A 24,282-nucleotide genomic window follows, 5' to 3' on the forward strand; every position below is an offset into this window, starting at 1 on the left:
TCCATCGGGCACTACTGCTATGCAAGCATTTTACTGTTCATACTTGCGCGTGTACTTTACATAAATCTGGAAGATTCCACCAGGTGGCAGTCCGAGATATCATCACAGTGAGAAAACGTTTGACTTCGCTGTGTTGTGAATTGCCTGAAACATCCATTAAATTCCGAGGACACCTTGCCGAAAGATCTCTGAAAAGGATGTTTAATGATTAAATCCATCAACTTATTCAAAATTCTGCTGCCAGGATAATAACCTGTTCTAAATCCACTGAACATATTATACCTATTCTCTCTCAACTTCACTGACTCCCTGTTAACTACAGAATACAATACAAAATACTGCTCTTAACATTTAAAGCTCTCCATAACTTTGCTCAGCCCTACCTCACTGATCTCCTACAGATTTACACTTCCTCTCGCTCACTCAGATCCTCATCTGCAGCTCTACTTTCTGTACCACACATCAAACTCTGTTCTATGGAAGCTTGAGCATTCTCTCATAGTGCTCCTCTACTCAGGAATTCTCTTCCCTCTCATATACATCAGCTCGATTCAATATCACATTTTAAAACTGTCCTCAAAACTTATCTTTTCAAACTGGCATACCAATTGTGAATTTTGCACTGTTACTGCCAGTTATCTTTGTTTGTTTGCTAATTATTGCTTTGTTATTTATCTTTCTCTTGTTTTGATTTTACTAATGTTGTTTCATTTTATTGTAAGGTGACCTTGAGTGCTAAGAAAGGCACATAATAAATAAAACATATTATTATTATTTGTATCAATCCAGGGATGCGTCCATTCCAGCTAGCATTGGGCACAAGGCAGAAACAATCCCTGGATATGGCATCAGCTCATTGCAAGGTGAATACAAGCACTCACATACACTAGCAGCATTTTAGCGTCACCAAATCAGCATATCTTTGGAAGGAAACAAGGGCACACTGTGGAAACCCAGCAGGAAAATATGTAAACTCCAGGCAGGGAACACCAGAGACGTGACTCCCTGCGAAACAGCAGCACTACTCATATGCCAATGTGTCACCCCCATGTGTGTAATTAACAGTATTCATTATTTAAATGAAGTTAATGACATATCTGTATAACATACTTTAATGCATTTCATCATGAAAGTGATATCAAGTATAAATTTAAGGATTCTAAATGTACAGAGCACTGGAATATCATAAATGTAATGTGTTCTGTGTGGTGATCTATTGCTGCCTGCCGCTACTGTCAGGTCAGGAGGAAACCCAGAAGTACGTAGCGATAAACAACTGGGTCGGTTTTAAGATCACGTTTACGACGGTCAACTTTACTGATAAACTACAACGTTAAGTGGACATTTTGAGAATAAAGCCGAAATCTCCACTTTAATCACAAAATACACCTTTTCACTGTGTCCTTAATTTTTTCTATCTATGGCTCAAATACAGCGCTGTACATTCTGTTGCTGTTGCGAAGGTGCAAAAACAGAAAAAAAAAGGACAGCACAGAAGATGGTATGGGAGACAAAATGCATCGTGTTATTATGATGGGGAATATGCGATGTTATATAAAATGCACCACAAAGGCATTTGTATGTCAACATTTTGCCTCACCACATTGAACCATTCAACAAACATAGAAGCGTGCACATCGATCCTGGAGGATCCTCAAAGCATCTTTCTGTCACGTAGACAGACAGTAAATAGAGACTGATTTTTTTTGGAATGCAGTGTTGTTCTTCTGCCATACAAAGTGCTTTTTGTTATGACCAAATAACTAAATTTTTGTCACATCAGTCCAAAGAATTTTGTTCCAAAATGAATCTGGCTTGTCTAAATGAGCTTTTATATACAAGATAGCTTTCTGTAGCCTTCCCCTAAACCACGATACTGAATAATCTTTGGTTTTCAGATCTTTTGGGAGTTGCTTTGAGGATCCCATGCTGTCATTCTTCAGAGGAGAGTCAAAGAGAAGCACAACTTGCAATTTACCACCTTAAATACCTTTTCTCATGATTGGACACACCTGTTTATGAAGTTCAAGGCTTAACGAGCTAATCCAACCAATTTGGTGTTGCAAGTAATCTGTATTGAGCAGTTACATGCATTCAAATCAGCAAAATTACAAGGGGACCCAAGTTTTTCACATTTGATTTAATTTCATACAATTAAATACTGCTTCACTAAAAATCTTTGTTTGGAAAACACCCAGTACTCAGATATTCCTAGTTAATTCCCCCAACACAGAAAGAAAAAATGTCTTCATTGCAAATATATATTATGAATGCAACAAATACTGGTACACTGCACCTGAGGACTTACAAAGCCCCAGCCCATACATACATATTTATATTTATACATATATACATATATATATACACATATATATATATATATATATATATATATATACATATACATATACATATATACATATACATATACATATATATATATACATATACATATATATACATACATATATATATATATATATATATACATATATATATATATATACATATATATATATATACATATATATATATATATATACATATATACATATATATATATATATATATACATACATATATATACATATATAACTTTATACATCAAACGCGTCTAATTTTAAACAATCAAAGATTATAATTATAAAGATAGGATGTAACATAGACAAACTTACCCCATCCAAATTCTAAACTTAACATCACAGGATGAGGTAGCAACTGTAACCCTAGCGCCTAATGTTAAGTCAGCATAAAACATAAAAGATAACTTTATACATCAAACGTCTATTTTTAAAGATTAAAGTTATAAAGATAAGATAAAACATAGACAAACTTTCCCGATCCAAATTCTAAACTTAACATCACAGGATGAGGTAGCAACTGTAACACACACACACACATATATATATATATATATATATATATATATATATATATGAACACATACATACCTCTAGCTGTTGCAGCAAAGATTTTCCCTTTTTGTTAATCTCATTGATTAGAGTGAAGACTGCCACTTTGATTTCATGCTCCACTTTTTTGTGAGTTTCATTTACTTCCTTTATCCTAAACTCAGAAAAATAACCAGAAAGCCTCGTCAGTATACAAAGCCAAAAAAAAAAAAAAATTAAAATTCACATTTCTAAACTTTTAAAGAGCCATGCAATTTGAAAATGACCCAATGCCATTACACTGATTCTCTCATGTTGCGGGAAAGATACAGTCGATTGACATAATAGAGTGAAACTGCACTACCCACTTTCTAGGAGATGTATATTGTGGCAAGCGGCTGGGGGTGGTACCCAGCCAGGACGCCCAGAGGGACTGTGCTTCCTCCGGACCACAAGAGGGCAGCCTCCTTGGATGGTATGGGGTAACCGCCAGGGAGCTCCCAGATGCCTGAAGAACCCTAGCCCTCAGCAGTTCCAACACACCCGGAAGTGCTAGGGGTTGGCCGAGATGACCAGGGACACCCAGAGTGCTTCCGAGTGCATAGCTGGCACTTCCACCACACCGGGGAGTGCCGGCAGTCGCTTATTGGGAGGCACCTGGAGCACATCCAGGTGGATATAAAAGGGGCCGCCTCCATTCGATGACTGGAGTCGGGAGGAAGAGGAGTGAAGGCGGACCTGAGGAAGGCAGTGTGAAGGATGGCCTGGACTTTGGGAAAGTACTGCAGTTGTGTGTGCACTTACTGCAAATAATAATGGATAATAAATGTGTGTTGGGTAAACTATCAGTGTCCACCTGTCTGTGTCCGGGCCATGCTCCACAATATTTAAATCAGCTTTAAATGCTTCCTTACACATGAATTAATTTCCACATGTTCAACACTACTCTAAATTCTCAAAGAACTCTAAGTACCTGCTTTGCACCTGGGAAGCAGCAAAGTTCACATAGTTTTTTTTCTCTTGAAGCTTTGCCATAAACGTCTCAATTATCCCTTTTTGGTTCTGAAAGGCTTCTTCCAAAAACTGGTACCTGAAAAACCAGATAAGCATTAACCAACAAAACACTGTACACATGGATCATCACTTCTATCCACTATATAAATCTGGCATAGCAAACAAAATTTACTACTCCTCCAGGTACATGACAGTTCTCACACAAATTAATTTATTATATTTCAGTAAATAATATAAATCCAAATCAATAAAAGACTTACAGTTTAACTTGGGAACTGTATATATATATTAACATGTATACCACAAAATCTAGTACCTTGACCCTTGCAAAAACGAAATAAAAACACAAAAATATTAAGTATAAAAATACTATGCTTCTAATTTAAAAATGATTAAAACAGTGTTCCTTTTATTGACAGTTTACTAGGAAAAAGATATTACATGACGGCTCAATGAAAATGGCTCTGACATGCAACTTCACAAAAATATTACGTACTACTCTCTATAGGACATACAAATATGGGACGAATTATTTCTGTTCCACATTTTTCAGGTTTGGAAAATATGGCTCTGACTAGAATCAATTGTACCACAACCTTAAAAATGCCTCTGTAAAATAAAAACGTTTATGCAAAGGTTTTTGAGGAATCTATTGTCATAATATGATGTGTCTCTAGAACGTGTGCTAACAGTCTGATGGCAAGTGCGTTAAGTTAGTTAGGTTTAGTTTCCAGAGTGTAGAGTTTAGCAAACTGCAAAAATACATGTTTAATTACCTTTCACACTAAAGAAAGAGACAAAGTACAAATCTGGCTACTTAGTATCTCTGATAAGCTAAATTCAGAAAACATATTGTAATGCATAAAAATAAGTCACATAGTTGTTTCTAAATTAAAAGATTCTACATTCTAACTTCAAGGAAGCAAAAGAAGGTGCTCCCTAATAAATAAATGCTTGCTAGTAGCTTGTAACCTGTGCTCTTTATGTTCCAGCAGCTGGCAGTCCCTGCAAGTTAGTCTGTCGCATGTCTCACAGAAAAGCTTCAAGGCTTCTTGTTTATGTACTGGACAAAAGACAGGACGTTGCCCTGAGGTTCCCACTGAGTCTGCAAAAATAATAAAACAAATATAAATCTACAAAATCATCTGAAAATAAATGTGAATTTCAAAAATCAAAGTCATCTGCTTAGCTGCAACAAAGTACCTTGCTAATTGATCAGATGTTTATGACCTTGCATTTTCTATTAATAATGGGTTTTAATAAATGCAATATTTGTGTAAAAGCACAAGCATTTTATTCAAAAATTAAATAGCTTCATTCACTGCATAATGTTTTCTTTCTCAACAACAGTACATGTATAACATTAAATTACATTTGTCCGAAAATGCACGAAGCAACATTCCTCATTACTAACTGTAATGTCTAGCTTAATAATTTAATAATAACTTTTAATTTTGATTTTAGCATCAAAGGAAGTAGAAGGCTTAAACCATCACTAAGTATCAACAAACGGTGCCTAGAATGTACTGTTTTATGTTATCCACTAGAAGGCAGCAAAGGCTGCATTATGAATGGAGTCCCCATTACAAGAAAAGAAATACTCTGCAAAGAAGATTTGCATATTATTGATGAATTTGATTCTGCACTGTCAGATTAGAATTTTCAGCTAGTAGGTAAAACAGAACAAAATTAAAAACTGAGCATGCTACTAAATTATCCACCTTTGAATGAGAGAGTAATGACCATTAAGCCAAAGTGTTTTCTTTTCAGGAGCTAACAGTTGTGTTGTCATACAGGTAAGCACATTTTCACAGATCTTGCAAAACACAGATTTCTTACCAGATCTGAAATTGAAACAACTCCACAAATTGAGACTTTTGGTATTAAACTCTACACCGTTTGATCCGTCTCCACTGTATCTCAAAACAAGATTAATAGTACTCTTGGTCAATGTAGTGATGTGCATAACACATAACAAGGCAATCATTGACAACTATTCAATTTCTACTATCAATAATACTGCTGAGTTGTTGCAACCCTACAATCTACCATTATCAGTACATCTGGGAAGAACAACAAGTAAGCGCACAAATATTATACACCTATTTATGAATGTGTCAAATAAAAATTAGATTAATTAGATGTGAACATATGCAATGCAACGCTGCCTAAATGCAGATTTAAAAACCTGGTGGTTGCAAAGAGGGCTGCTATAATAAGAATAGTAATAATAATTACTATAATAATTAATAAAAAAAAATACATTTTAATGTATTGCTTTTTTGACAACTGTAGCTGTATTTTTTTTTTTTTTAAAATGGTACACACTTGGTACTTCCAGTTCTCCAAAATACATTACTGCAAAACTGTAAACTAGAACATATTAACTGGGGTTTTAACAATATGAAACACTAAAAACCGTGTGGAGGTTAGACGGACGTGAATCATAGAACTATATCCCTTCCTACACATCCTCTCAAATATATATATTATATAAATAAATATTTAAAAAGTGAAATTTGAATGGAACACATTTTCTTCATGCAAAGAGCATCACAATTACTGCAACATTGCTAATGAACTGTAAAAACTATTTATAAAAAAAAAAGCTGGAACAATATGTACAAGGTGCAACTGATGCCATGAATGAAATTCAGTAATTCATCAAGCCAACTGTGCTTGAACTGGCTGCATGCAAGCACACAGAGGTAAACGCTGATGCTTGTAGGCTAGTCTACTGTAGTGCAGCGGCTGAATCCCAGAGACAGTGAGGTTGCAGTGCTGCAGGGGCCGGCAGTGGTCATGATCTGGCTGCTCAATGAATGTACGCCACCGACTGATCAGCTCCGGCATGCTAGTAAACTGCACTGGGAACCGACAATAGCCAGTTGCGGAATTCAATGAATGTATGTCACCGAATATACTCGACTCCTACGTGCTGGCAAATGTCACTGGGAAACTACTATAGGCGTTTGCATTGGTTTAAGGATTAAGAAGAACAAAACAGAAAACATGAGAACACTCAGCTGGAGATGCATCACAGGGCAGCAGCAGTCAATCAGCAGCAAGGAGAAATGAATAATGCTGTAGTGGTCAGGTGCCGGTAAGATTCACACCGTCGAGAAGGCGGTGATTTATTTATTTTTATGGTGGAGATTACAGGGATGCATCCAGCCTTGACCCGACCCACACACGCTCACAAACAGAGACAAAAACAAAGCAAACCAGTAATCAAACAGGAAATAAAGAATGCAATGAAAACAACAATACCACCCCTGCTCCCCTTAGGGCAATTACACATTAAATACAACAAAGCACCAACAAAACACACATAGTAAAGTCCATGAAAAACAGCAACTGATGAAATGTAATGATGAAAATAGATACAGAAAATAGTCCACATAGCCGCACGTTGAATAGGAATGTAAAGATAGTCCTACTGGTAGTTCCTGAAATGGTGAAGATGGGTGGAAGGGTTCAGTAGCACTCCTTTTTTCACAGGATGGCAATGAATCCACTTACAGTCTTCATATACACAGGCTGACAATCCAGACCCCAACCACGAACCCATCCAGGACAAAACAAATAAGTACAGGTAACTCAACAGAAGGCAGGCAGGCAGAGAGACAGGAACTTGAAACCCAAATTACAATTTTTTTTTTGTTTTGGTCACCGGCCCCCTTTTATCCTTTGACCCCAACAGCCCCTGCACCCTCAGCAGAATACCAATCAGAGCCACTGCAGGGAGTGCTGGGAGTTACACTTTCAAATTCTAGTAGAGTGCAACACTCTCATATTGGATACTTTCACCATCCCAAGCAGTGTTTTCCCTCTACATTTGCTTCCTGTTCTCTCTACAGTGCTGTATTGCTATGAAAGAAGCCATAAAAAATTTTGGGGGATATTTGCGGTTTCTGCTAAAAATTATTAGTTAAGTTCTAAGGAAAAATCCTCGAATGACTGAGGCCGCGAACCCTGAACCACATCTTCACAGAGGTCTACTCTATCTATATCTATCTCTAAATATATATAAATATATATTTCCGTATTTGAGAGGACACATTTTAAAATATTCAAAAAACACTCAAAGGACAAACTTTAAAATTACTTATTTGCTTATAATTAACTAAAAAATCCACTACCACTGTATAACATGGATTTCTCTACCTCCTCTCTGTACATCGTTTTTAGTTGATTACAGGATGAATTTGGTATTTTTCAAGACAAAAGTCATTTCCCCACCCAACAAAAATCATGTTATTTGTTCATTTGACACATAAAATAATGCCCTAAAGTGATGTCATTTTTTTTTTAAATATATAGTTTTTAAAAATACCTTGTCTCTTTTAGCAGCCTTCAATGTGGCTAATTGGGAACAGATCCACAGATAGAAAAGGCCTTAAAACTTAACTATGTCGATTTTCCTAGCCATGTTTGTTCTATAGACAATCAAATAATAACTGAAAATGTGGCATGCTATGATCACATATTCTTTCACTATATATTAAGCTTATTTCATCCATCCATTTTCACAAATATATATTCTAACAACTGGATTCATCATGGACATGTGTTCCCACAGAGAGGGAATATTGAGCAGGTCCAAAGTATGCAGTAAGAACTGAACCAATGTTACAGGCAGTGATGGAAGTGGAACCAAAATTACTGGTGGTACTCTTCATTTTTGGCATCATGGTCATCCTTGAGATGCAGTATTAATTTTACATGACATTTAATCCAACTGACCTCCAGAGATCAGAGTGTGTTGATACGACTATATGATATTTAAGTCTCTTAGGAGGGCTACCTTGGAGATCTGAGTGTTAAATTGCTTGTAAGCCTGAGTAAGTCCACTTTAACACTAGAATTACCAGAGCCTACGAAAAAACTCGTAAATCCGTCCCACCTTAAATCGCTTCTTAAAACCGTTCTCACCTCTCTGCCAGCATCTTTTGTTAATCTAAATGTGCTGATAAAAGCTGCAAGTAGCCGGCTATTCCATCCCCCCAACGACTTAGAACGTGCACAAACTTCTCCCTGCTCATGCCTTGATTGATTATCTGGCAGTGAAGTGGAGTTTTAGAGTGGAAATAATAAATCGTTGTTTGGAACACACGCATTTCATGTCTGTTCCGTTTCTACAGTAATCTGTGTAAACACATTGTTAAAACAGAAACGTTTTTTATATTCTAGTAGTAGATGACAAAATGTAGGCATAAAGTATATAATGTATGAAGCCTGAAGTCCAAATATCAAAGAAATATTTTCATAGAAGGTACAAATCTAACACAACAATTGCGCTTTTATTCAAAAATATAACTGCAGAAACAAAAAGCCACCTTAACATGCGACATTGACACTTGTTTATTATGGCTGCCTCAGTGGCGCAATAGACTGAGCTGCTGACTGGGAATCAAAAGGTCGCGAGTTCGATCCTGCACCTCTCCGTTTTGAGAAGTAAACTGCTCTTAGCCTTACTGTTTTAGAATAAAAACATACATTTGTTTTCAGTCTGTGTAATTTATGATACTTGTAAAGGTTAGTTTTTTTATTTTTATTTTTTATTAGTCAGTTTTATTATCTCGGCCGTGTTCACGAGCCCAAACACACTGCCCGCATCTGATACTGCTGTTTTCACATAGACGCGCTATAACAGAGGTAAACTCAGTTCCCTTCTACATCGGGGCAAGAATGCACGTACTATTGCTTGCATACTAAAGTGTCAGCAGGCACTTTTTGTGGCATTACACACATTTTTGCGCATGCCCTCTACACACTACTTGTGACTTTAGGCTTTAGGAAGTAAGTAAATAAATAAAGGTAAATCGTGTCAAAAAATGATTTCTTCAAAACGTCACATATATTTGTCTCTTTCTTTTTTTAAAATGTGCGTTTATCACCGCCAGCATTTTGTAGCATACAGCATCTAGCTACCTGCATGTTCTTGCGTGCACTGAATAAGAGACAAATATACAGTCTGACTGAGAGAATCAGACTGAAAAAAAGCAAACATTTAGAAATGCCATACTTTTACAGCTGATCGGACGCTGTTCGTTTTCAAATATTGCATTTCTCTCTATGCTGTGGTTTCTATTTCACACCTGAAAAAGACAATATATGTGAAAACATCATCGAACAAATGCAATATTATTTGAAAACAAACAGCATCCGATCAGCTGTAAAAGTATGGCATTTCTTAATGTTTGCTTTTTTTCAGTCTGATTCTCTCAGTCAGACTGTATATTTGTCTCTTATTCAGTGCACGCAAGAACATGCAGGTAGCCAGATGCTGTATGCTACAACATGCTGGCGGTGATCAACGCATGTTTTAAAAAAAAGAAAGAGACAAATATGTGACGTTTTGAAGAAATCATTTTATGACACGATTTACCTTTATTTACTTACTGCCTAAAGTCACAAGTAGTGTGCAGAGGGCATGCGCAAAAATGTGTGTAATGCCACGAAAAGTGCCTGCTGATACTTTAGTATGCAAGCAATGGTACATGCATTCTTGCTCCGATGTAGAAGGGAGCTGAGCTTACCTCTGTTATAGCGCGTCTATGTGAAAACAGCAGTATCAGATGCGGGGGAGGGGTGTGTTTGGGCTCGTGAACGCGGCCGAGATAATAAAACTGACTTAAAAAAACAAAAAAAAACAAAGCTAACCTTTACAAGTATGATAAATTACACTGGCTGTTACAGACTGAAATCAAATGTATGTTTTTATTCTAAAATAGTAAGACTAAGAGCAGTTTACTTCTCAAAACGGAGAGGTGCAGGATCAAACTCGCGACCTTTTGATTCCCAGTCGGCAGCTGAGTCTATTGCGCCACGGAGGCAGTCATAATAAACAAGTGTCAATATCGCATGTTAAGGCGGCTTTTTGTTTCTGCAGTTAATATTTTTGAATAAAAGTGCAATTGTTGTGTTAGATTTGTACCTTCTGTGAAAATATTTCTTTGATATTTGGACATCAGGCTTCATACATTATATAATTTATGCCTACATTTTGTCATCTACTGCTAGAATATAAAAAAAACGTTTCTGTTTTAACAATGTGTTTACACAGATTACTGTAGAAACAGATCATTGTTTGGAACACACGCATTTCATGTCTGTTCTATTTCCACTCTAAAACTCCACTTTACTCCCAGAAAATCAATCAAGGCATGAGCTGGGAGAAGTTTGTGCACGTTCTAAGTCGGTGGGGGGATGGAACTGCCAACTGGGTCGTCCCTTTTAATTATCGTGAGACAAACAAGCAAAATGAACAAAAGTAACGAAAACAGCACCAATGCACTATCCCGATCAGGGATTTCTTTCTCCTAAGGAATCTTTTCCAGAGTCATGTGCTCCTTTCTCTTTGCTGGCGCTTCTTTTATAGCGCAACCTTCGGAAGGGGCAGGGTTAAGTGCCCTTACCGGGAGGGACTCAGACCAGTGAGGGAAGAACAACAGCAGCAGGACAAAGTCAGCGGTAGCCCCCCTATTATCTCAGCAAGTTATTGTGTACCTTTCCCTGGCCCTTAGACGAGTCCTCCGATGCCCATGCGTAACACACACAGAGGCTAGGGTCAATTTAGCAACATAAATTCTTCTAATTTTAATCAGGCTGAAGTTTAGTATGTTCAGCACTTATGTTTTAACATAGACATCGTAACAGCACACAGCTATAATTCCTGCCTCATAGTGCTGTAGTCAGCGAGTTTATTAATTTAAACATATTGTCCTCAATTCTTTTACTATCATATCCTCAGCAAGAGTGATTCATCTATGAGGCTAAAGTTAGCTACTTATTCACAAGCTCCTTATTCCCAGGTTATCAGAAAGGGTGGCTTGGATCTTTCAAAAATCTAGGCTATTATTAAAAGAAAAAAATGTGCAATCAGTTCAGCTCAGATTTATTGTACAAAGTACTCATGTACTCCTTTCACTATGCTGCCAGTTGGTGTGATTCTTGCTCTCTAGAGATAATATATTTTCAGATTAAAAAAAAGGCACAGCATGTCATAGCATGTCACAATGGCAACTACAAGTAGACGAGTAAACTGGAATTGTATTCTTAACTCAAAAAAACAGAACCAAGAATATGCAACAAAATAATTATTTCTGCTTTCCTTTCATTATAAAAAAGATGCATTATAAACACAAACAGCATGTTTTCTTAATTCAAAACAACTGCTTTTCAAAGTTGTCATATAGGGTTAAGTTTTAACGCTTGATTCAGCTATCGACCTGTGTCCATTATCCATATTGTTGCTGCCTTAACAGGGAACTGATTTTTAAAATTTATAAAAAATATTTCACTTAGGAATACAGTTTTACAAGGCAAATTAATATACACCAAGACTGTGAAGAAATAACTGACTTGAAAAATAAGTCAGTTACAATATAAGTTCTCATTTAACTTAAACCAATTCCCATTATGGGAAGAGATCATCTCAACATGCTAAGGGATTAGACTTGTTCATGTTTGTATGCAATGTTTCCTGCTACAGAAAACAACTACTCTGATGGAGTGGAGAAGGTAGGAATGCAAAGGAAAGATTTGGCCAGATGGCTCAAAATTGCACTTGAGGAGCATTTCCAGTCATCTGCACTTTAGAAAAGGTACTGCATTCACACACATTCACTCATTACTGAATATTTTCAGTATTAATGAGTTCTGAGGTAAAGCTTTATCTGCATTTTAAAACTAAAAGAAGCAACAATTCACTGCTTTACATATCAGTCAGAAGACCTCAGTATCTCCAAAGAAAGCGTAAGCAAAGCTTCAATTGTCGGTTAACTTACACTTGACCAGGGTTTAAATACACACTGAATGGCTTTAATTTTACTTACAAGACAAACACTCAACAAAAACTGATTAAGCTACGATGCAGTCTTTACCAGAATACAAATATAACTTAACCTAAATTGGTTTAAAAAATGCTGATAGTTTTGTTTTAATGCACCCCGATTCTAGCCTCAATGCAACAAAACCAGATAAAAAAACTCAAGGAAATCAATGTAAATTTAAAAAATAAACCATGTTACATAATTCATTCTAAGTTATAACCTGAGATGTATAATCACTGACCTAATATAAGCCACTTCCATTTCTATAACGTACGTAATAATGTTTTGCCCAGAGGGGACTGGGCAGTCTAATGGTCTGGAATCCCGACAGATTAAATTTTTTTCTCCAGACGTCTGGAGTTTTTTTTTGTTTTTTCTGTCCACCCTGGCCATTGGACCTTACTCTTATTCTATGTTAATTAATGTTGACTTATTTTATTTTCTTACTGTGTCTTTTATTTTTCTATTCTTCATTATGTAAAGCACTTTGAGCTACTTTTTGTATGAAAATGTGCTATATAAATAAATGTTGTTGTTCTGTGTTATTTTAACGGAAAACAGTGAGTGACATTTTTGCCTTCTTACTTCAGTGAATTCAAATAAATTTGCATTGACTTCTGAGAGATACACAAGGTTGCTGTTGATTTTTTACTTGGTTTACAAAAAGTAAAAGGAATTAAAGGTAAGCTTATTTTCTGTACAAATAAAGAGAAAATGCAAACATATTAAAAGGATGTTGCATCACTCCAAATGCAATTCATGACTGACCCTGTTACATTTACTTTATATTCCTGACGGATGTATTCACATGCAATTGGATTGACGAGAAATCCAAGCTTCTGAATCTGACAATTTGGAGAAAACAAGACTACTCATAACACTAGAATCCCCGAAGCCTACGAAAAAAGTTGCAATCCTGGGCCATCTTAAATTCTTTTACACCTCTCTATTAGTGTCTTTTGTTTCACAAATGTGTCGATCAGCACAAGCAGCCTGCTATTGCATATATCGTTAATCTGGGTAAATGAAGAATAACAGGAAATGTGAGGCAAGAAATGTTGAATACATAGCTAAAACAGAAACTCTTTTCATGTTATAGTACCAATGACAAAATGTTGAAGTATAAAGTGTATAATGTGTGAAGACTTAAGTCCTTATATCAAATAAAGACTTTCACAAAAAGGAACAAGTATAACAAGTGTACTTTTATTCAAGAATATAACCAAAGAAAAAGAAACCGGGTTACAGTATGATGCTGACAGGACTGCTTGGGTGGCAAAGAGGTAAGAACTGCTGACTCATAATAAAGAGGAATAAGTATTCAGAGGATAAGTAAGGAGTTAGATTACAATCCCTACACATTGTTTATCATTATAAGAGGCCATGTGCACATTTCTGTGGCTTTTTGCATTATTTCAGCATCTGTAAACTACAACATACCATTATAATCATTAAGGTTCCCTTAATCATATTACTTAGGAGAAGTACACTAAGTTTAAAAAATGTAACATGTGTTTTGCAATGCAACACATTTTCTTTAACAGCGAAATCTCTCACTACAGGATACCCACCTCTTTCCATTCCCTAACAACTGCACATTCCTAGGTGCTATGGATGAAAGTCCAGTGCTAGTAGTCTGTGCCGTCTGTTGAGAGCTCTCTTCTCGGATTCCTACACTTGAATGACTAAGCAAAGAAGTGGGCTTTCAGAAACAAATAATTTATGTGACAATAGGTGGTTAAATTTATGTTCACACTCACTTCTAATGTGCATACATTTTACATGTAGCATAATTTTGTGTCACAAATAGTTTGGTCACAACACTGCCACATGTATGAGTAAACTACTGGGCAGCCTCCACTGATGTTATATCTGAGAACCAAAACTAAGGCCTTATTTGCTCCATAACAACAGGCAAAATTTGAGAGACTGACTAAAGACAGAGGGTGCAAATTATTCCATGGAGAAACAGTTATACACAAGGGACTTGATATTTTTATTATTGAAAATGAAGAGTCAGTTTATGGCATATTTGCAATCATAACTGGCAAAGCAAGTAACATAGAGCCAGAGCCCCACAACACATCTAAATAAAAGTCTGCACCTGGCATGAAGTCACTCCAATGCATTTTGTTGCCTTAAAGCTTTTTTAATATATAAACACAAATTACTGCCTGATGCATACTTAATTGAGCAAATGCACATTAATATGCAAAGAAAGAAACTTGGAAAAAAAGGACATGAATTCACCAAAACAGTCCTACTATTATATCCATTCGTCCATCATTCCTCCTTACCAGTACAGAGTTTCTAAACACCACCATGACCTCAGACACATACAGTAAAGGGATCTACCCTCAATGAATGCTTCTGGCATTGCTATTTTGGAGGAGAATATATTCACCTGACTGAGAAATTTCTCAAAGTATGTTTTGACAATAATCCCATTTATAGTCATTATTTCTTTACCTTTGCTAAGAACAGCCTGGGAAAATGTCTTGAGGTTACCAAAGTTCATATACTTCAGTACACTTCTAAGTCCAGGACTTTTTATGACCTTTCCAGTGTCAACCAGCACAAACATTCCAGCACTAATTTCCAGTTCTGAATATCCACAACAAAATTATAAGAATCTAATAATACACATAAACTCAAAAATATGGCCGATTTTAAAGTGCTGACTAAAAACTGACATTGAAGCTCACACCCTTTACCAAGAGTAATACAGTATCATAGTTATGCACTAGTTATGTAATTCTAGGGAGGGCTGCTATATTTTGGAAATAGATGTTTTTTGATATAAATTGTGATGTGACCAGAGATGTGCAAATATTTTGGTATGTACAAGTAAAAGATACAAAGAAACCATGGAAAAATTGTGCTTTGTTTGAGCACTGTTTACAAATGCAACACTTTAAAACGCTCATAAGAAATACCAGCACTTTACCGTGTTAGGGTGCTAGCGACTAGATACCTATTAGGCAAATAAATTATCATAAAAAAAATAACTGGTATATTTAGGAAGTACACTGTTGTAGATCAACACACACTGTGTAACATTTTATGATCTAATTCTCGGGAAACATTTCCTAAAAGAGGTTAACCATGTCTTCAGTGTCTTTTATGAATACTTGCCAATTACATTTAAACACTCAGATGATTTCAGATATCAGACATTCACTTTTAGTCACATATGAAGACTAAGATGGCAATACAGTAGCCCAACTTGAGCACTCACTTTAGCTCTACTTTGGGCTAATCCACTGGCAACAGCTCACTAGTGCGACAGTCAAATGAGATAACACCACTGTAAAATGTCCAAAACATTTTTAACAGAATTACTGACTCCTCTTCCTCCATTCACAATGTTTACTTCCTTTCATATGCTTACTCAAGACAGACTCACCCATATTCTCAATGTCAAACTTCTTCATAGAACATCATCAACCAGCTATATGCTTATTTGATTTGCCTTGTTGAAGCCAATCTTTGTAGTCAGCATTTTCTAACCAGTTCAAGTCAAATGCACACTTTCCTGGCATTATGACTGCTCAATAAATCACAGTGACACATCTAAATATGGACAATGCAATTTGTCTTTTCTATTTACCAGTTTAAAACTAACTCAACACTAATAATTCAATGTGTAGGTGAGCAGCTACTACATATCTATACCAGTTCAACTATGAGAGCACACACAGAACACAACAACACAAGGTGATATTTAAACATGTAGTCATTAAACATATAGTGTGAGATGTGGGTGTTTTATTTGTAAAATATGTTTTTCATAATTTGTGCTTACAGGAATTTTTCATGATTTTCCAGGTTTTGCAGTAGCTTCTACCATCTTGGCCAATGGAAAATTCCTAATAAAATCTAAGATCTTCCCACTAATGCAGGACAAACAGCATCTTTTTTTCATTATTAGTGTTCACTATTTGTGTTCACAAAGGGTTTCAACCATGAAGAGATTAGCTAACTTTAGTTACAAATTCCCATTGCAGCCTCCACTACCAATGTCCTAAATAATGCCAAGTCAGACTCCATGACCCTAGCCTCTCTCAATATGCTGGAATAACTCTACTAATGGTGAGTACATAAGCACCCACTAGTTGCTACATTATTTCTCCTTTTGCTTCAATTTCAAAAAGAAACCAAGAACAATGGTGTACAACAGTATGACAGAACTAACACAGCAATACAGAAAAACTGAGAGAAACTTCCCAATAACCCTCATGACAGCTTTAAGTCTAAAAAGAAAAATAGAAGTACAGTATCTCTTTGTAAAAATCTCTATTTCTCCTTGAAATATTGAGAATATATTAGCAGACCACTAGAGAAATGAAGATGCAAAAGTGTGTGCAGTCTCACAATTTCAGGGCAAATCTGAACAGTGACTGATAGTTAATTATACAGTATGTATGCCACGTTTAAAACTCTCAATAACTTTAAACAATTATTGTCTTGGACTTTAGCAGGTGAAGTTGGTGACATATACTCCATACCAATCAATTTTAGCCACTGGAATTACTGATTTAAAGATATGCTAGAACGTAAATAAAAATCATATTGACAAACTGTACCTGCTTATGTTATTAAAATCAACAATGATTTCTAAGTGAGCTCACTTTATTATCAAAAACACAAGTTTACCGAAGTTAGCTTGGCCTGTGAAAGTGGGTTAGAAAATGCAGCGGTGAATGTTGATAAATTATATGTACACTATAAATACTGTGAAGACAAAATTACAAATAAATTGCATTACATAAGTAGTGGGATTGTATCTTTTCCCTACGAAATGCACATTCTACTTCTAACTATATCACCCAAAGACTAAATAAGCGCCCAGACAGAGCATTGTACACTGAATGCTGACAGACTTCTTTGACAGAGTCAACTTAATTTAACACTGAGAACCTCCTGAAATCTGTGAGAAAAACATTTATAGGTAACAATAGTTAAATATTGCTTATCATCATGGTTACATGTCCTGACACTGTTTGCAGGTCACACCTGCAAAAAGATATAAAAAAAATCAAAGACATCTACAGGAAATGTGAGGAAGATCATTTTTACAGCATGGATACTGGTGCATGTGGAAGCGCTAGAGCGGTTACTGAACATAAATGCAGCCCCGTCTCTCTCCACTCTGACTTCACATTGACCAATGATGTCAACACATTTTTTGCCAGAGAACGGCAAGTCTCCTACCTTCAGAGTGAGCATGTATGATGTATGACACATGCTACAGAGGGTCAGTTGACGTAAAGCTGCTGGAATGGACAGAGCTTCATTATGTGTGCTTAGAAACTGTGCCAAGCAGCTTACTGAGGTATTTACAAATATCTTTAATCTCTCCTTGATGTTCAAAATGGTCCCTGCCTGCCTTAAGTCAGCCATTATTGGTGCCAGTGCCGAAGAAAACCAACATTAATAACATGAATGACTATCGTTCTAATCGTTCTGACACAGATAATAATGAAATGCTTTGAAAGACTTTAATGTTCTCTCTTACATTAAAGCCAACATACCCATCTCCCTGGACTCGAATCAATTTGCTTACAGAAGTAATAGATGTACAGTGTATACCATCTCTCTAGATCTGAACACAGCCCTGACTCATCTAGAGTGACAGGGTGCAAACGTGAGGATGCTATTTGAAGACTATAGCTCTGCTTTCAATTCTATTCTCCCTTCCCAGCTCATCCATAAAACTGCATCAGTTGGGCCTCAGCATACCACTTTGTAAATGGATCCTCAGCTTTCTGTTGGAGTGCATCAGCTTGTAGGGCTGAGCCCCCATTTCTCCTCCACCATAACCCTGAACACAGGTGCACAACAAGGCTGTGTACTGAACCCTATCCTCTACTCCCTCTTCACTCACGTACCTGTATATACCACCAATATCATCATAAAATTTGTGGAGTGATTGGGCTAATTTCCAATAATGACAAATCGGTCTACAGAGCAAAGGTGAAAAATCTGGTGAGATGGTGCTCTGTGAACAATCTATCCCTCAACACAAGGAAGAACAGGATCTCATCACTGATTTCAGAAGATGATGTGACAACGATCATGCTCCAATTGCGACTAGGTGGAGGAGTGTGCATCAAGCTTTTGTTTCCTGGGATATATACCACCGTGTAACCTTTCATGGACGGCTAACACCACAGGACCGCTGAAAGCAAAGCAACTGTTGTTTTTCTTAAGCATGTTGAAAAAAGTTGGCCTCACTTGACAGGTGCTGCTGACCTACAACCAATACAACTTAGAGTATTTTAACCCAATGATTCTCAATCTTTTTGAAGTCGCCAACCACCAGACAGACATTTTTTTATGCAGAACACTAACATCAAAAAACTCAAATATGTTCAATTGTAATTTTTTAAACTTTAAATAATATTTTACAGTTATTTTTTATTTTCACACTGTCCAACTGAAACCGGAGCCAATTTTGAACAGGTAAGTTGAACGCAAACTGTACAACCTTTTATTCATTATTAATGTTATTAACATTACTATAAGAATAATGAAATACCAACAACAGCAGAAAAAATTATACATTTACACTTTTTTTTAAATTACATATAATTGTAGTGATTTAATACAAAGTATGTCCTTGATGTTCTCTGCAAATATCTGGAATATTTGAATGAATAAAGAATCAAGCCACTCGCATCTTTTCTTCTAAATTTCCAAGACTCTCATGCTTTTTCGTCTTAATATTGATCATTGTTGAAAGTCCTACCTCACAAAGACATGACGTGGAAAATAGTAATAATATGTTTTGGGCTTTTTTATCGCTATGACAGGGTATTCGTTTTGAACAGAGATCCAAAAATTTTCAGGAGTATTTTCTGAATATTTTAATTTCAATCCACGATATAAAGAGAGATGTTAATTCTTCTTCCTTTACACTAGAATTACCAGAGCCTACGAAAAAACTCGTAGATCCAGCCCACCTTAAATCTGTTCACACCTCTCCGTCAGCGTGTTTTGTCTTGTAAATGTGCCAATAAAGACAAGCACCCTGGTATCCCATCCCCCACCGCCGCAGAATGTGCACAATGTTCTCCCAGCTCATGCCTTGATTGATTATCTGGGAGTGAAGTGTTGGAGTTTCAGAGTGGAAATAATAAACTGAGAAATCACATGTACATAAGAATTCGCAGCCTTTGCTCAATACTTTGTCGATGCACCTTTAGCAGCAATTACAGCCTCAAGTCTTTTTGAATATGATGCCACAAGCTTGGCACAAATATCCTTGGCCAGTTTCGCCCATTCCTCTTTGCAGCACCTCTCAAGCTCCATCAGGTTGGATGGGAAGCGTTGGTGCACAGCCATTTTAAGATCTCTCCAGAGATGTTCAATCAGATTCAAGTCTGGGCTCTGGCTGGGCCACTCAAGGACATTCACAGAGTTGTCCTGAAGCCACACCTTTGATATCTTGGCTGTGTGCTTAGGGTTGTTGTCCTGCTGAAAGATGAACCTTCACCCCAGTCTGAGGTAAAGAGCGCTCTGGAGCAGGTTTTCATTCAGGATGTCTCTGTACATTGCTGCAGTCATCTTTCCCTTTATCCTGACTAGTCTCCCAGTTCCTGCCGCTGAAAAACATCCCCACAGCATGATGCTGCCACCACCATGCTTCACTGTAGGGATGGTATTGGCCTGGTGATGAGCGGCGCCTGGTTTCCTTCAAATGTGACGCCTGGCATTCACACCAAAGATTTCAATCTTTGTCTCATCAGACCACAGAATTTTGATTCTCATGGTCTGAGAGTCCTTCAGGTGCCTTTTGGCAAACTCTAGGCAGGCTGTCATGTGCCTTTTACTAAGGAGTGGCTTCCGTCTGCCCATTCTACCATACAGGCCTCATTGGTGGATTACTGCAGAGATGGTTGTCCTTCTGGAAGGTTCTCCTCTCTCCACAAAGGACCTCTGGAGCTCTGACAGACTGACCATCGGGTTCTTGGTCACCTCCCTGACTAAGGCTCTTTTCCCCCCGATCGCTCAGTTTAGATGGCTGGCCAGCTCTAGTCCTGGTGGTTTCGAACTTCTTCCACTTATGAATGATGGAGGCCATGTAACTCAATGGGACCTTCAAAGCAGCAGAAATTTTTCTGTAACCTTCCGCAGATTTGTGCCTTGAGACAATCCTGTCTCGGAGGTCTACAGGCAATTCCTTTGATTCCATGCTTGGTTTGTGCTCTGACATGAACTGTCAACTGTGGGACCTTATATAGACAGGTGTGTGCCTTTCCAAATCATGTCCAATCAACTGAATTTACCACAGGTGGACTCCAATTAAGCTGCAGAAACATCTCAAGGATGATCAGGGGAAACAGGATGCAGCAAGACATTTATTCAAACTTGTCCTAGTAGAGGATCAGTTTCTTTCTTAATTAATATGTTGATTTCTTCCACAATTTTGGTGCTCAACCTGGGGTGGTCCGAACAACCAGCAGATTGGAATTGAGAGAAATGAAACCAAAGGGGTAGCTTCATTTGGTAGGATTGTGTCCAAAGATGGGACCGGCTGAGGATGCGACTATTGAACCTGAATGGGTAGGTGGAGGCATGTTTGTTTGTTCTTTTAGGGGTATATAAAATAAGAGATAGATGAATATTTGAAAGGCAATATATAACAGAAATGAAAATAGGGCTAGAATTCTATGAGGCTTCTTGTCTGCCTATGACAGAGTTTAGGCCATCTCAGGGATTCTCTTGGATGCTCCGGAGACTGGCAGGAAGTATTAATGGTGCCATGTGGCACCTCATGGTGGTATGCAAGCACTCTGCGGGGATACCACTTTCAGAAAAATCGCTGACTGGAAATGAACCCAGGGACTTGGCTGGGCAGTAGGCACAATTGTCTGGAGGATTTTCCCAGATCTTACTCTGGGAAACAAAGGGGCTCAGTATTGAGTTTTTTTTTAAATAGTCAGCCATAGGGCAGCAAATAAGATCATTAGTGTAGCTACCTGTAGAATAGGGATCGATTTTGTAAGTGTAGGATGCTTCACTCACACATTGGAACCTATAGGATGGTGTATGCCTAGTAAATATGTGAATAGAGGTTGCAACACAAGGGAGGGTGAATTCCATGGGAGAACAGAATTAGAAATAGTATTAAGAATAAAGAGAGTATATCTGAAACCAATAAAATAAATTCATTGTAAATATACATTTAAGGATGGTAGATCACAAAGTTTGCGAGATTGAAAATGCTACTAAAACAATGTTATGGGATTGACTAACTGAACAATGAAACATCTGAATGCGCTGCAAGGTAGCACAAGTGAGAGACAGGTTTGAAAAAACATAAGAAATGTAAAAATGCTGTTTTAGTTATTTTATAAAGTGACATGGTTAAGGAAAAAACATGCTTTGAGCAATTAAGTGTGTTGAAAAAATGCTCCATGTGTTTGAAAATGTATTATACCTAAGAAATGATGTGTGAATGGGATTTCTTTGTCTGAAATGTACTTGTATTAAATTGAATGTTCAAGCAAATGCTGAAATATTGTGCACACAAACTTTGAAATACCCGATATAAATTTCCAGAGCTCTGAGTTAATTTGGAAATAAGTAAAACAATCAAAGTCACTGATGAAAATTTAAACTGGAGGGAAAAAAAGAGAGTTTATATGGAAAAAAAAATAAGAGTTTAGATGTACATATTATTCTATGTGGAATCGGTGTAACCAAAGACTTCTATAAACCCAACATACACCTATACTTTCATTTTCAGAAGAAGATTGCTACTGCAAAATCACTATCCCTTTCTCTAAAGGCTTTACACAGACATTACAATTTAATTTCAGCATTTGCTCATCAGGTACAATTTTAAATATCTATCACTGTTGAAGATGTTAAATTATAAAACTAAATTACTCTGCAACAGATTCAAAGCTTATTTGTTTGTCACACATCTGCTCTAATACAGGAAACCTAGCTCAGCATTTTCTCTAATACCCACCTGAAGAAACGTCTTCCTTCTTACGGATCATATGGTCTTTTGTGAATTTAACTCTCTGGTGAGCTTCTATGCAAGTTTTGCAAAGCCACTCACCACACACAACACAGAAGCCCACAGCATGAGCATTGTCTTCACAGCTTGTGCATACCTAGGAGGACAAAGAAAACACAATGTAGTCAGAAAACAGAAGATTTATTGATGAAAGGACAATAGAAGCCAAGTCTATGGGCTAATACTGTATATCAATGATAACATGCAGAAGACGAGTTTACACTCTTGGGATAAGTGTACATATACCTGTATGTACATACACATATACTTTGTAGCCATCTGCTTTGTGGTCTGAAACACTGTTTTCACAGATGCCTTTCTGTGTACCACTGTTGTAAAGAGCATAATATGAGGTCTACACATTTTGATGTTAGGTCATAACAACTAAACCTCGACCAAATGAACATGCAGGAACATAATTAGCTATTTGTAGTAATTAATAGGGGTACACAATAAAATGGCCACTGAGTGTATACACACATACTCTACCCACCCTCAGAAATGTGTGCTGGGTTAGAACTATGAACCTTGGTAATTTGTATTCCCTGATTTATTGTGTTTTCACAAATTGATGCTAAAACTATATTAATAAACTGGACCGTTTGTTGAATAACTGAATCACTGATGAGACATACATTTGTCGAAAACTACCAGTTTTTATATTACACCCTTAATTTAACTCCTATTCAGACTGAGACATTTGAAACTCCATAAAGTTAGGTTTACTATAATATACATGCAAATTTTAAACATCATCCACTTAGCTGTTTTGTAGTAAAGCAAACAGTATTTCTGTGGTGTTGACCTGCAAATTACAACTTCCCCAATGACATTCTTAAAACTCCATGACACCTACATTTTAAATTACATGAGCAATAATGTAAACACAAAATCTCATGACTGCAGAAATAGCCATTTTAAAATAACAGTTTTTGGATGCCCCCTCCCACACCATATTATAACCCCTTCTCTTGTGAAACTTTTGAAACACCATCTTATGTTTAAAATTGGACCAACTGCGGCAATGCAAACTTTTGCCAAAATAAGCTCAGCCATTTGTGAACAACACGCAAACAATCCAACAGGAAAGACGTAATCTGAGGATTAAAATGAGGTCCTTAGCGTGCAAAATGGATAACATCAAATAAAAACAAACAACAAAAACTAAACACACAAAAATCATTCAGAGGACATTTAAATTTAATTTATGTAAATAACAAACATACTGTTCGCATAAATCTGTTTTTTTAATAGTGTCAACTTCCTTTATTTCTAATAAAAGTAATTATCTAGTGCTCGGCATCAGCTGTCATAAAATGGTATTAGAGCTTCCCCAGTAATAATGATTTTAAACTTATGCAATACAATCAGGAGCAATTAGGTCTGAATCCTAAACAAGGGGATGTTGCCTGCATCTATAGCTCTAACTAGTGGATTGGACGTGACCAGAATACAACAGATACAGAATCATATACCGACTTTTCCAATCCTGCTGGTCCTACCACAT

The 24,282-nt window shown here is 36.8% G+C and overlaps 1 protein-coding gene across 4 annotated transcripts in view; it reads right to left on the minus strand.

Annotated features, from left to right (window-relative positions):
* The window catches only part of LOC120525189 (E3 ubiquitin-protein ligase TRIM33-like), a 159,357-nt gene that overhangs the window by 62,691 nt on the left and 72,384 nt on the right, over positions 1-24,282 (minus strand). For all 4 annotated transcript variants that reach the window (XM_039747291.1, XM_039747289.1, XM_039747290.1 and 1 more), the window contains exons 3-6: positions 22,725-22,872; positions 4,878-5,010; positions 3,865-3,981; positions 2,952-3,066 (exon numbers count right to left, since the gene is read on the minus strand). In XM_039747291.1, the coding sequence (XP_039603225.1) occupies positions 2,952-3,066; positions 3,865-3,981; positions 4,878-5,010; positions 22,725-22,872 (513 nt within the window). The remainder of the gene's footprint in view (positions 1-2,951; positions 3,067-3,864; positions 3,982-4,877; positions 5,011-22,724; positions 22,873-24,282) is intronic.

The sequence above is a fragment of the Polypterus senegalus genome, chromosome 3, assembly GCF_016835505.1.
Source record: "Polypterus senegalus isolate Bchr_013 chromosome 3, ASM1683550v1, whole genome shotgun sequence".
Classification (NCBI taxonomy): domain Eukaryota; kingdom Metazoa; phylum Chordata; class Cladistia; order Polypteriformes; family Polypteridae; genus Polypterus; species Polypterus senegalus.